The sequence below is a fragment of the Maylandia zebra genome, linkage group LG12 (assembly GCF_041146795.1).
Source record: "Maylandia zebra isolate NMK-2024a linkage group LG12, Mzebra_GT3a, whole genome shotgun sequence".
NCBI classification, from domain to species: domain Eukaryota; kingdom Metazoa; phylum Chordata; class Actinopteri; order Cichliformes; family Cichlidae; genus Maylandia; species Maylandia zebra.
In genome coordinates, this window is record NC_135178.1 from 6,361,160 (window position 1) to 6,374,206 (window position 13,047).

Genomic DNA, 13,047 nt, shown 5'->3' on the forward strand with positions numbered 1-13,047 from the left:
AAAAAAATAGAGTGAGAGTGTGAGAGAAAAGTGTGTGTGATGTTGACGTGCTTGTTTGTGTATGTGTGTCTGTCTACCTGCAGGCCACCCGTCCTGTCTCAAATTCTCCCCGGAGCTCACAGTGCGAGTCAAGGCTCTGTGGTGGCAGTGCATCGAATGCAAGACTTGCAGCAGCTGTCAGGATCAAGGAAAGAATGCGGTGAGTGGATGAAGGAATATGGCGTCCTGGCAGCCTGACAGTCGCTGTGAACGCTCGATCTTCAGCTTAAGTGCCAGATAGAGACGCTGATAGACATCAGCGTCTCTATCCAGGGATTGATCCTGGGAATGAGCTATTTTAGTCAGCATCGGCATGATTTCACTCTTTTCTCTTACTTGTCAGGCGAGGTATGATTGTTATTCAAATGTTTGCGGAGAGGTTAAGAGGAAAATTCACAACATGCTGCCAGTTGCACAATGATGAAACAGGCTATGAGGACGGAGGGAAGGCAAAGTATGCAAAACTCTCATCACAATATGGAATTAAAATGAGCTCAGCAGCTTTGATCAGCGGTGTCACCTGTATTTACTTAGTGGATTATATGTTGTTCTACTACTCGTGTGACCTGAAGACGATTGTCATTATTTTGTGTCTCTCTGCAGGACAACATGTTGTTCTGCGACTCCTGTGACCGGGGCTTCCACATGGAGTGCTGCGATCCTCCTCTCACGCGGATGCCAAAAGGTAATTAAACAAGACTCGTATCCCGTCTCCATTATCTGCTCCGAGCCAAACTCGTACCTGTTATTCCTCCGATTGACCACACAGCGCTCCTACATTGCTCTTCTGCATCGCCGTTATGATGGCAGTTAATGATTAAACCATCTCCTGAGCTGATGGCTCTCACTCTAATGCATCACTGTTAAGCACTAATGCATTACAAGCTTCCCAGAGCCTGTTTGTATGTGCACCGAAGCCGGTACTGTCTCAGTGTGTGAACACTTCCATTTTTCCTCTTCGTCTCCTAGGCATGTGGATTTGTCAAATCTGCCAACCAAGGAAAAAGGGAAAGAAGCTTTTACACGAAAAGGCTGCGCAAATCAAACGGCGCTACAACGCACCGCTGGGACGGCCCAAGAACAGGTACACAAACGTCTTCAACTAATTCTGTCTGAGGCGGTGTCACTGCGATGGAGAGCACCTGTGTCTGCTTCATCACAGACCCAAGGTGTTTGAGAGTATGGAGGACTTAGAAACCACTTAGTAATCAGATGTTTTCTAAGGGGTATATAATGGTGTCTGTCATAATTAACATAAAAAACATGTATAGAATGAGATCAAATAATCAGATAAATGGTTAAATTAATGGTGAAATGACTAAAAGCAAATGAATACTAGAATCAACACAAAGACAGATTCACAGCAGTAGTAAACCTACTAGTGCTGTATTTTATTTAAAATGAAATAAAATGCATTTAATGGGATTAATAGTGATTAATCACCTTAAGGTGCCATTCACGACACTTTTATTATTATTATCATTATTTTCTTATGTTTAATATTGACTGTTTTGGTCCGCCATACTAACGAATGCCATGCAGAAATTTGAGACACTGACAGTAATGAGATCTTACCCTTAAAGAGTAATGCCAAAGGTTTTTTTTTTTTTTTTTTTGGTATATATAATAATGCAGTAAGGTGGTTCCAAGTATGTTGGAGATTGTACTGCACACCAACCACTGTGTGCACACTGTGGCATACACAGATAAATGCATGTTTAGGTGGTTTTTGCACTGCAGAGTGATTACAATGTGTGACCGATTGTGACTTTGACCCTAACACTTTTGTCTTCTGCAGGCCGGGGCGGCCCTTTAAGAAGCTGGGAGGGCGCGGTCGGCGGAAGCGCTCGGCCTCAGCAAACTCTTCCTCCAGCTCCTCCTGCGAAGGTTACCCCGGAGACGACAGGCTGCTTTTTTCCATGCGGGAGGACGGCGACCTGTCACACAGCAGCCTGCGCTTCAACAACAAGACCAAGGGCCTCATCGATGCCCTCACAAAGTTCTTCACGCCATCTCCCGAGGGCCGCAAGGCACGGCAGGAAGTGGTGGACTACTCACAGCAGTGCCGCATCCGAAAGAAAGCCAGTCGCAAAGGCGAAGGAGATGACAGAGGTGGGAAAGATCAGCTTGTTTTTTTGTTTTTTGCTCATACCATCAGACAGTTTAGATTCACATTTGCCATGAAAACAAAACTTTGAGATAAAGTAACGCACATAAAGACATGTTAATGATCTGTTATGTTTAATGAGAGAGCAACAGCACAGAAATGAAACACAAACGGTAAAAAAAAAAAGTTAATATCTGAATCAATTACATAAATTGACCTTTTCAAAAAAACGTGCTCTATTTTCATGAGTCCTTTGCAGGTGCTTTGCTTACAGACTCTGTAGGTATCAGCTGTTACTGTGAAGCATTCACATTGCTTTTGTGTTCTTTGTCCCTCTTTTATAGACGATTCAGCCGTGATGTTACTTATTTTGAAATTGTAGGTCAAGGCTAAAAATCGTGTGGAATTGCTTTATTTTTTTTCCTCAGCCGGAGAAAATGATTGCTTATGCATTTAAAGAAATTGCTTTTGTAATTTGAAGTGTCCGCCTGCAGGTCTGTTTCCATTGAAATCTCTTAGAGTAAAAGCAGAGAGTTATAAGTAAAGAATAAATGTGACAGAGCAGCAGCGCTTCCTTCAGGTTTCTGCGGCACCCATGTGTGTTTTAGAAAGAATGAAGAACACCCTCATCATCCATTATCACAAGTCTCTTCCACTCTTGCCTGTGTTGCTAATGTGTGTTTACTGCCTGCAGCAAGCAAAACAAATAAGACTGTCTTAGCTATCAGCTAACTTAATAAATATGTGGAAAGTAACCTGGCAGCTTTAATTTAGCTGATAATATTTCACGTCACGGGGTTTAGCGTGAGTAAAGTGCTGCTTTTGTGGAAAACTGCAAACTTGTTGAACAGCTGGTGTGATGTTTTTGATCGCTCTTAAAGTCAGAAGTGAGGTTGTTGTCAAGTGTAGAAAAACGGTGTCTTTCGCTTTAACCAGGCTTTGCTGTGTGTCACGCTGAGATTACAGACCGTAGCTCGAGCACAAATGACGCCAAACTGCGGCAAAGAACAAGCAGCGGTTTTGTTCCCGTTCATTCAACCGATGTATTGTGAAAAAACGCCTTAAAAACAGATCATATGCCAAATTGGACGTATAATTTGCGCTTCGCTGCGTCATTAAATCAGAAACGGCGCGGCCCGTACGTTCGTTCTCCACACAAGCTGAGGGAGCATGATTTGTTGTGAAGCAATTAGAGCAGCGATCACTGGGAGCAGCGTGCATGTCGGCGATGTGACTTATTTTGGAGACGGAGGAAAGCGTGGCCAGATGAAGAATGGCAGCGACGAGAGCAACGTCCTAAAAGTGGTGGAGATACGAACGTCCGCTTCCTGTCAGAACTTTCAGAATAAAATGGGACTGATTATGGATGAAGAGATTTGTGAGTTGTGGCTTCAGCCTTGAGTTGAAGTAACAGGCTTTGTATCCACGCCAACATACGCACAACTAATCATGTGATTCACATGAATTCAGCTACTTCTCTTGGGGTAATTTTGATTGCATTTAGGGATGCTGCTCACCTAAATGTTACTCTTTCTAACATCCTGTGATTGCAGGCTTTAATATAAGAAAGTGACCTGTTATAAGAGCCTCACAGCTGTTTGTTGTGAAGCGCCCTGAAAGTCTGCAGACATCTTGGGATTCGAAATAACTTCTGATTGTCTTTCAATCCCCAGACAATCAGGAAGGCAGCGACTGGCGTGACGAAGATGACAAACTGCCCGGCCACGAGAACCTGACGGAAAAAGACATCGAGCTGTTCAGACACATCCAGGAGCTGGCGCTACAGGTACGTGTGATTATTACGAGACAACAGTGGGGAAGGGAGACGCTGAACACTGGCCAAATTGGACAATGAGATTGCATCAGCATGGGAATCTGAGAGCTGTGAGTCTGGGACTGCGGCTGCCAGACTGGAGGGTATACACGTAAATCTCAATCGTGGTGAGAATGTGGTCAGAAAGAGCCAAGTCAACAGCTGGCTGGTTGTAAGAGATGAAGCTGCTGGCTCACAGAGGGCTGCAGGCCCTGTGTGTGTGTCAAAGAAGTGCAGGAAAGAAATTAGGAACAGCTGCCAGATTCAATATGGATATTAAAATGATCCATTACCATAGATGCAGCACACACAGGCCGTGACCTCAAGATGCAAATAAAATGGATTGAATTTAGGACAGCAGCTTTACAACAAGCTGATTAGTCTTTACTGTTGTTGTTGGACATTTGCTTGAATTTCACATTCTGCTTGTGATTGATGCCAAACTGTGCTCCATAAACAGCCCCGCTAGAGTAAAACTACCCATGAATGTTTAAGACTGGGTCGCGATAAAGCACGTAAAACGAGTCTTGTGTTTGATGGTGCGATGACTGAGCGGGGCATCTTTAACGACAGTGTTCTGATACGTTAGTCAGAGAGGAAGTGTAAATTAGCCACATTAATGGCTTGTTTTAAGGGAATAGTGCAGCAGTAAACTGACCAGAGAGTGGGTGTGGGGTTAACACCATGGGAGTCGTATTAAAACGCTGTTGTGGATGTGGAATAGCCACAGTGGTGTGTAAGTGTGTGAGTTAATGAGCAGAACTGTTCCAGGCTGGGTGACAGTGAATATCGTGTACGGTGAGTACATGATGTAAATGGCTGGGAAGGGCAAACCAGGAAGATCCACGTAAGAGTAATGTAAACCTGGTGCCCTCTCCTGCTGTAACAGTCTGAGATACTCTGCTGATGATTTCTGGTGTCTCTGCTTGGCTCATGGCCTGCTAATCCCCCGCCAGTTGTAAACCTGTAGCTAACCATAAACATCTCTGCCTTTTCCCTTCTCCCAACAGAAAGTTGGCGTGACGGGTCCGCCAGACCCTCAAATGCGTTGCCCGTCAGTCATTGAATTTGGCAAGTATGAAATCCAGACGTGGTATTCGTCTCCATACCCGCAGGAGTACAGCAGGTAAGCTAACGCACCATAATGTAACGCAACAGCATGAGGTACTTAGCTCACAATCCTGCTCGTAGGTGTAGAAATTACCACCCGAATAATGGAGCTCGTCATAAGCCGTTTACACTGCCACCCTCTGTGACAGGGATCCGTAGTCGGAGGTGTTTTTAAATGTGCATTTCTGCAGTTTGTTGCTGTTCACTAAAATTCATCCCACTGTGTATGTTTCTGTCTCAGCAATTTAAAATACCTGATGGATGCAAACTGGAAAAGTGCGCAGAGAAAAAAGGCGTGAGAGCAAAGATATCAGTGTTTATTCTAAAAAATTAATCAGAAGTTCTTAAAGCCTTCACATTTAATTGTTCAGCAAATGTCATTTGGAGGAAAAATAAACCCAGTTTGACATTTGCCTTTGTTGCATCACCAGAAAAATAGCCGATTGTTATAAAAGACCAGTAAATATTCCAGCTGAAGAAGAAAAATGTTGGGATTTGTTTGTTTGTGTAGCAAAACCGTTAAAACCATTCCTTTTGTCCTTTTGTCTTTGTGCTCCCGTTTCCAGACTACCTAAACTCTACCTGTGTGAGTTCTGCCTGCGCTACATGAAAAGTCGCAGCATCCTCTACCAGCACATGAAGAAGTGCAACTGGTTCCACCCTCCTGCCAATGAGATCTACAGGAAGGACGACATCTCTGTATTCGAGGTGAGGAAGTTGCAGATGTGGCTTTGTGTTGTTTTGTTTTTAAATTTTGTTGTTGTTTTTTTAAACTGGAGATAACTCGCTGGGAATGAAGTCTTTCAAAAACCACTAAAGAGCTTCTAAAAACACCCGCAACTTCCAGATGGCACAATAAAAAAGGAAAAGTCACACAAAGTATTTTCTGCATCCAGGCGCTTAAGAATTATTTTAATTCACGCTGTGCTTCTTACAGGAGGATCCTCTCTAACATGTCTTTGAAACACACTAAAGCAGGCACAGTTAACAGACCTGCAAATGCATTCATGTATCCAGTGAAACAGTACAGTAGCCATTATTGTGATATTGTAAAAAGGCTTCTACGTAATACGCAGTACGTCGTATAGCTTCGTCTTATATTTTACAACCTCAGTCAGCTGAGGACAGTGGGGGGAAACTAAGACCACAGCTCAGTGAATTCCTTTTTCCTTTTTGGTCCTTTTCCTCTTCGGTTAAGCAGATGTAGTGATGGGTGAGTGTCACCTGAAAACACTTTTGGCTGCTTCCTCGTCACAAGCGGTCACCACAGCGGGCAGCTCAACGAGTTTAACCTGGCAGTGTTTACACTGGATGTATTTCCCGAGCAGCCCCAAAGGAGATTTGTGTTTCCGTCTGGAATTGAACTGAGTGACTGTTTTAACAATTTCACCATTTGAGGCACATTCATCAAATATTGCTGCACTGTGATGCTATTGTTAGGTTTAGTTGTGTATAATGAGAGTACTGTGTGTTACTCCCAAGGCTGTTGTGCAGAATTGGTCAAATGATGGTTGAATACAGAAACTCTGAGTTATGAATAGGTGTAGTTACAAATCAGGATCTGGAGAAGCTCATTTGAGTGTTTTTCTGCTGTTTTTGGTTTATCTCAGACATCAGGGAGGTGATGGATTGACTGAAAGACTGCCTGGGTGTCAGTGATCTTTGATAAATTCAAAGTGCAGAAGGTGTAACAGCTAAGTAACGGTGGCCAGCGCTGTAACAAAGAGAGACGACTTCTGTTCATTTTCTGTCGCTGATGACGGAAAATCTGACGTCATTTTGACAGTTTGGGAAATGAGAGCGATTTACTGCAACATAAATAGTTGCTCTAAAGGGCTTTTGTTTTCTACACATGACATAAAGCATTACGCTGGCCAATCCTCCCTCGAGGTATTGGATTGTGTCTGTGTGACCGCACTCCAAGACCTCGTGGCCCTACAGAGGAATGCAGCTGCTCCCTGCTGTAGAAGTGCATTCCAGTGCATTCTGACTTCCCTGAGAGAAGTGAGAAGTGATTCGCTAACTGAAAAAAATAAATAAATGAATAAAGGTACTTTTGGTTGCTCCCTTCATCACCGCAGCGGATGGATCCACGTTTGACTCGGCACAGTCTTTATGCTCGGTGCCCTAACTGATACAACCCTCGCTTAGGACCAGCACTGTGACGACCTCAGGCCGGGTTTGTGTAGACTCCCAGTTTGAGGTTTCTTACATATAAGGTGAATGTGTTAAGTGTTAGTACTGGATATAGATAGATATCGGTGCAAAATAAAATAACGATCACTTGCCGTGATCTCCTAACGGTGTTTTGAGTTTAGTTTATATTTTCCTGTTTGGCTGCATTGTTTTAGTGTCTTGGCTGTGCCAGCAGAAGAAAAGCAAATAAAATCATCAGCTTAGTGTGTTTTTAACTTGATGATCATCTTGCCTGTTCACGTCCTCATAAAATAAACACTTTGCTCTGTGTGTTGGGCTTGAAAAATTGCCTGCTGTTAGATGTATCTCATTGTAAATTAAAAAAGAAAATTAAAAAGGCAATTAATGATGGCTTACTTGCCACTAGATGAACTTTTATCTAGTCTTCTTGCCACCTCAGACCTGCACACAGTTGCACAGTACAAACCCACAAGTCCTTTCAAATGTTTCCCACGCTGCCTGTCCAATTTTACCCTTTATTGGAGAAAGTTTCTGCATAGCATAATGCTTTCCCACCAACTATATAAATATATCTTAGTCAAAAACCCTTAAAGTGATTGTGACATCCTCACCCACCTTAGTGGAATATCCTGTTCTTTGTATCAAAGTTATAATGAGACGAATTTGCAGTTAAGCACAGCGGCCACTGAATTGAGTGGATTGTTGTCTGCAGGACACGGCCGTCGAAGCTTCTGTTTTCCTCCACTCTGCAGTCCTTTCCTCTCTCCGAGGAGAGCACAGATAACTGGCCGTCTGCCAACCTGAGCCTCCCTCCGTCTCTTTACCACTCGTCGTTTCTCTCCAGCCTCTGTGTATTTCGGAGTCTACAGGGACACAGGGGAGATCATAGCCTAACACTAACTTCTAATCCATTCACCTTCACTCTGCTCCACAGCTCCCTAACAGCAGCCTGGAGATTTAACTCAGCACTTTAGTGTTTCAGGGATGAGAAAGTAGCTATTTAGGAAGTCCTGTGCTTTGCACTGATTTGTGTTTTCTTACCAACGTCTTTCAACAGGTTGATGGGAATGTTAGCACAATCTACTGTCAGAACCTGTGTCTACTCGCTAAACTGTTCCTGGACCACAAGACCCTCTACTACGATGTGGAGCCCTTCCTTTTCTATGTCCTCACCCAGAATGACAGTAAAGGCTGTCACCTTGTTGGCTACTTCTCTAAGGTAGTATGGCTTTCAGTTCATCTTCCCCCACTCAACTTCTCTGCAAAGATCTATTTTGTCTGGATTTTGTGTTTTCTTGACTCTCCCACAATTTTTAAGCAAAATACAGCTCTGTTGTGGGATTATATAAACACTTACTCCTATATATATCTATATATCTATATATATATCTATATATATATATATATATATATATATATATATATATATATATATATATATATATATATATATATATATCGATATATATATATATATCTATATAGATATATAGATATATATATCTATAGATATATAGATATATATATATATATATATATATCTATAGATATATAAATTTATTTTTTTATTTATTTAGATTAAATGAAGCTGAAATAACTTCCTAAAACATACAAATGCTCATATGGTGTCCCAGATAAATAGTGGCTGCTGTGAGCACCATTGTCCCTCTGTGGAGTTTGCCTCTGCAGGTGCTCCCATTAACATGCAACCTCACTGCCAAAGCACAGCAGTTAGGGAGCAGACACAGCACCATTAACACCCAGCTCACACACACACAGACTTGCTTTATAATGTGGTTCCATTATTATTTTTCTTTTTTCCTCTAATGGTTAAATGTGTCTGTCTTTTTTCTTTTCAGGAGAAGCACTGTCAACAGAAATACAACGTATCATGCATCATGATTCTTCCACAGTACCAGCGCAAGGGCTATGGGCGTTTTCTCATCGACTTCAGTAAGTGCTGCTTATTTTCTAAAAACGAATAGAATGATCACAGTTTGAAATGAGAATATTGGGATCACTTTAACTAAACACTGATGGTTCCTCTTTTCATAGACATAATGACTAAATTCAAACATTTGGCTCATGATGCCCTTGTCTCCGGTTCCTCCTTCCCTGCAGGCTACTTGCTGTCAAAGCGAGAGGGACAGCCAGGATCTCCGGAGAAGCCTCTGTCGGACTTAGGTCGGCTGTCTTACATGGCCTACTGGCGTAGCGTGGTGCTGGAGTGTCTCCACGAGCTCCGCGACCGGCAGATCACCATACGACAGCTCAGCAAACTGACGGGGATCTGCCCCCAGGACATCACCACCACCCTGCATAGCCTCAACATGCTGGAGCAGCGGGGAGACCGGTCAGAAATATACTCCATGTTTTCTTTTATATGGCCCAAATATAAACAAAGTCGTTCTGCTTGTGCTACTATTGCCTTTTTTTTATTTTTATTGAAATGCTGAATTTGTTGGTTTTCGGTCTAAGCAGCCAAAACGTTTTACTAAGGTGACCCAGTGTAATTTGAGAAAGACCAAGCGAAAATATGCAGTAAATGCGGTTACAGTAGATTCAGATTTTTGATGTGGAACAAGTATTTCAGTGGCAGCACCAAGAAAGCAAAACAGAAAAGCCTTCTTATGGAGGTACACAGACATGTCAGTGTGAAGTTTTAAAAGATTAGAATTGAGATTTCAAAAACAGCCATACAAATTTCGTGACACTGAAACTTAACATTCAAACGATGTTTGAACAAACAGTACATAAACCTATATTTTCACATGCATTGCATAAGCTGGTTAAGCTCCATTACTTTGGCTGCTCCCCAGACACGCAGCTATGATGCTAGTGGTAATGGGATCTCACATGCTGTCCGGAGTCACACGGACAGCCACTTGTGATTTTAATCAGTTAATCGTCCAGAGCCAGGTTGCACTGCACTCTCCTGGTGTTTGTAGTGGTACCACCAGAGTCAGGCTGTGCAGCTGTTAGGATGTTAGCTAGTGGATCAGTGGCATCGTTCACCTTCACTGTTCCCAAAATAAATTTTCAGCAAAACAAAGATTTGTTTTTTCTTATGTTATTAGGCCTCATAGACCTACAAAACAACAACATAAAAGTTGACTTGCATCTAACTGCAAAGTACACTATGTGCAGAAATGTCACAGTTTGTAAACTGAGGTGTCCTGGCAGCTTACCAAGCACATGTGTATTGTGCCAGATGTTAAAAAAGCAGCTTCTTGGTACTCTAAACTTTTAACTGTGTTGTCAAAAAAGATCTATTTTATTTATCCTGAATATTTGGATGACTGTATCACAGATGTGTCTCAAATAATGCAGCGAAGACTCTGTGTCTTTACTGTATGTGGGCTTACTGCACTTACTGTCAGTTATTTTTAGGTGCACCACAAAAAACACATGCGTGCAGGGTTTTTCCTGACTGAGAATAGATCTTTGGGGGCTGCGCATGTAAGCATCAGTGCTCTGCACGGTGTAAAGATTATAGTGCAGTAGATAAGTGAAATGATCTTTCAGAAGTGCATATATGCACTAAGTCTGTCTGTCCCTCTGCAGCCAGTTAAAAGTTTTGCCATTTGTCCATTGTTTATTTTAGAAGGTTTTACTCTTGATTTGGGCTTGTGAGTATAAAAGTAAGTCAAATTTGTAACTTAAAAACTTCTTGGTCTCATGAAAAGCAAAGTAAGCTCAATGAGATGTTGCTCCAATGGCAATGCTGTGCAGGTCAAGGTTTTTTACCTCTTTGAAAGCACCATGATGCATGCAGCTAAGTAATGTATTCCATGCGTGAAGACTTTTCTTTTATTCTAAAATTTGGCTGACACAACTTGTCTTCACTTTGTTTTGTGTAAACAAAAGAAACAATCAGTCAAATGTGTACGTTTTGACATTTAGATCATTCGAAAATGCAAGACTTTGTCCTTCTACTTTATCCTTACTCGTTATTTTAAACATAAGAGTTATGTACCAATTTTGGTCCTTGTATCCACCTGTGAATGATTTATCTGCTGCACTGGAGGTGCTCTGTTACAGCTTTGTCGGTTTTATAGACAAACATGTCTGTTGTGGCTGAGTAAATAGAAGCCCAGTTGACGTAATTGGTTAAAAAATAGTTTAACTGCAGTGCTCGTTATTTTCCTTTGGCCCGTGCTAATACCTCTATGGGGAAAGCAAAATGTTTCTATCCAAGGAAAAAACAAAAAATCCCTGAACAGTTGGCATAGCTGCACGTATCTGCACATTTACCTGCACAGCCATATTTGTCTGTAATGTATCGATGCTTCAATGTAGAAAAATGTGCGTCCGGAGGGCTCATGCTCCCGTCTGGTTTTGCTTTGACTTTGTTAGACTCATCCTGATGCGAAGGGAGAAGCTGGTGGCCAACCACATGGCTCGTCTAAAGGCCCGGCCACGACAGCTGGAGGTCGACCCCGAGTGTCTCCGCTGGACTCCTGTCATAGTAACCAACACCGTGGTCTCTGATGCTGATGGAGATGACGACGACGATGATGAGGAGGAGGAGGAGGATGAGGAACCAAAGGAAGGGACTCGCAAGGAGGTAAAGATTGCCATTGCATTTGTGAAGATAATAAATTTAGTCAGACTTGCTTTCTGGTGTAATTAATTTAATTGTAAATTTTCTAAACAGATTAAGCCGAGTCACAAGGTCCCACAGATGTCCTGGCATGTACGGCAAGGGAAGAAGGATGAAGAAGAGGAGGAGGAAAGGAAGACCTTTCTAGGATTTCCGATTGGCCAAAGCTCTCCAATTCCCCCTCCAGTCCGATGCCCACCGCCTGTACCAGAACCACCACGACCCCCTCCGCCAACAAACGGCGAACGCAGGCCACGAGGGCGCCCGCCCAAAAACTGGCCTTGGGGTAAGGTGAAGGACAGCGCGCGGGTGGGACGGCCACCCAAAATCCGTCCAGTAGAGGATGAAGATGATGAGGACGAGGACAGGTCAGAGGGGGTAAAAACCACAGGCACTGTCAACAGCCCGCCCTCCCTTTTCTCCTTGGACAGACAAGCAGACACGACAGCCTTTCACACACTCGACATGAGCAGGCACCCTTCCATAACCCCCACGAGACGAGGCCGGCCACCGAGGAAAAAGAGAGGCCCGAAGCCCAGACTGATAGAAGGTCCCGGAGAGGGTCACCCACAGCTTCCTGTGATTCCCAGGCTGAGCGAGTCTTCTCCAGTCAGGAAGAGCCGCTTCAGTGACAGCAGCGAAGAAGAGGAGGATGATGATGATGAAGATGACGACGAGAGGGGATGCTCCCCTCCTATGCTCACCAAATCAGGGCTCAAATGCAAGGTTAGACATGAACAGTTTTCTATTTTCAGCTATCATAATGATGATAATGATAATCGCAAAAGTAGCTTCCTGCTTGTGAAGTTGTCAGTTTGCTCTAAAGCTCCTTAGCACATCTTAATCCCTTGTCCCGTTTCTACCCAGAAGCCCATGAGGAAGCGCCGCTTTCGCCCGCGCAGCCACCCTCACAGCAGCGTGGTGACTGAGACCATTTCGGAGACCACGGAGGTGTTGGATGAGCCTTTTGTAGACTCTGACTCAGAGAGGCCTATGCCCAGGCTGGAGGAGGAGACTCCACTGGGTCACCCGCTGCGCCGCTACCCCCAACCGCAGTCTGCTCTGAGGTTGTCTGACCCTGCGCCAAAGAGGGGCCGACTCTCCAACCTCACAGATTCGGAGGAAGATGGTGAGCAGTGATGAAATGTGCAGGACTACCCATGTATGGACTAATCGTACATACATGGGTAGGACTTTGGCATGGCAATTCCAAAACCT

General features: G+C 43.4%; 1 protein-coding gene across 4 annotated transcripts in view; it reads left to right on the plus strand.

Annotated features, from left to right (window-relative positions):
• kat6a (K(lysine) acetyltransferase 6A) overlaps nt 1-13,047 on the plus strand; it is a 37,758-nt gene that overhangs the window by 18,351 nt on the left and 6,360 nt on the right. For 3 of the 4 annotated variants that reach the window (XM_004567273.6, XM_076890612.1, XM_004567274.5), the window contains exons 4-16: nt 84-199; nt 643-724; nt 1,009-1,123; nt 1,838-2,151; nt 3,820-3,932; nt 4,970-5,085; nt 5,636-5,777; nt 8,284-8,445; nt 9,086-9,179; nt 9,348-9,579; nt 11,583-11,793; nt 11,884-12,555; nt 12,697-12,958. In XM_004567273.6, the coding sequence (XP_004567330.3) occupies nt 84-199; nt 643-724; nt 1,009-1,123; nt 1,838-2,151; nt 3,820-3,932; nt 4,970-5,085; nt 5,636-5,777; nt 8,284-8,445; nt 9,086-9,179; nt 9,348-9,579; nt 11,583-11,793; nt 11,884-12,555; nt 12,697-12,958 (2,631 nt within the window). The remainder of the gene's footprint in view (nt 1-83; nt 200-642; nt 725-1,008; nt 1,124-1,837; nt 2,152-3,819; nt 3,933-4,969; nt 5,086-5,635; nt 5,778-8,283; nt 8,446-9,085; nt 9,180-9,347; nt 9,580-11,582; nt 11,794-11,883; nt 12,556-12,696; nt 12,959-13,047) is intronic. The other variant, XM_076890613.1, reaches the window with a different exon arrangement.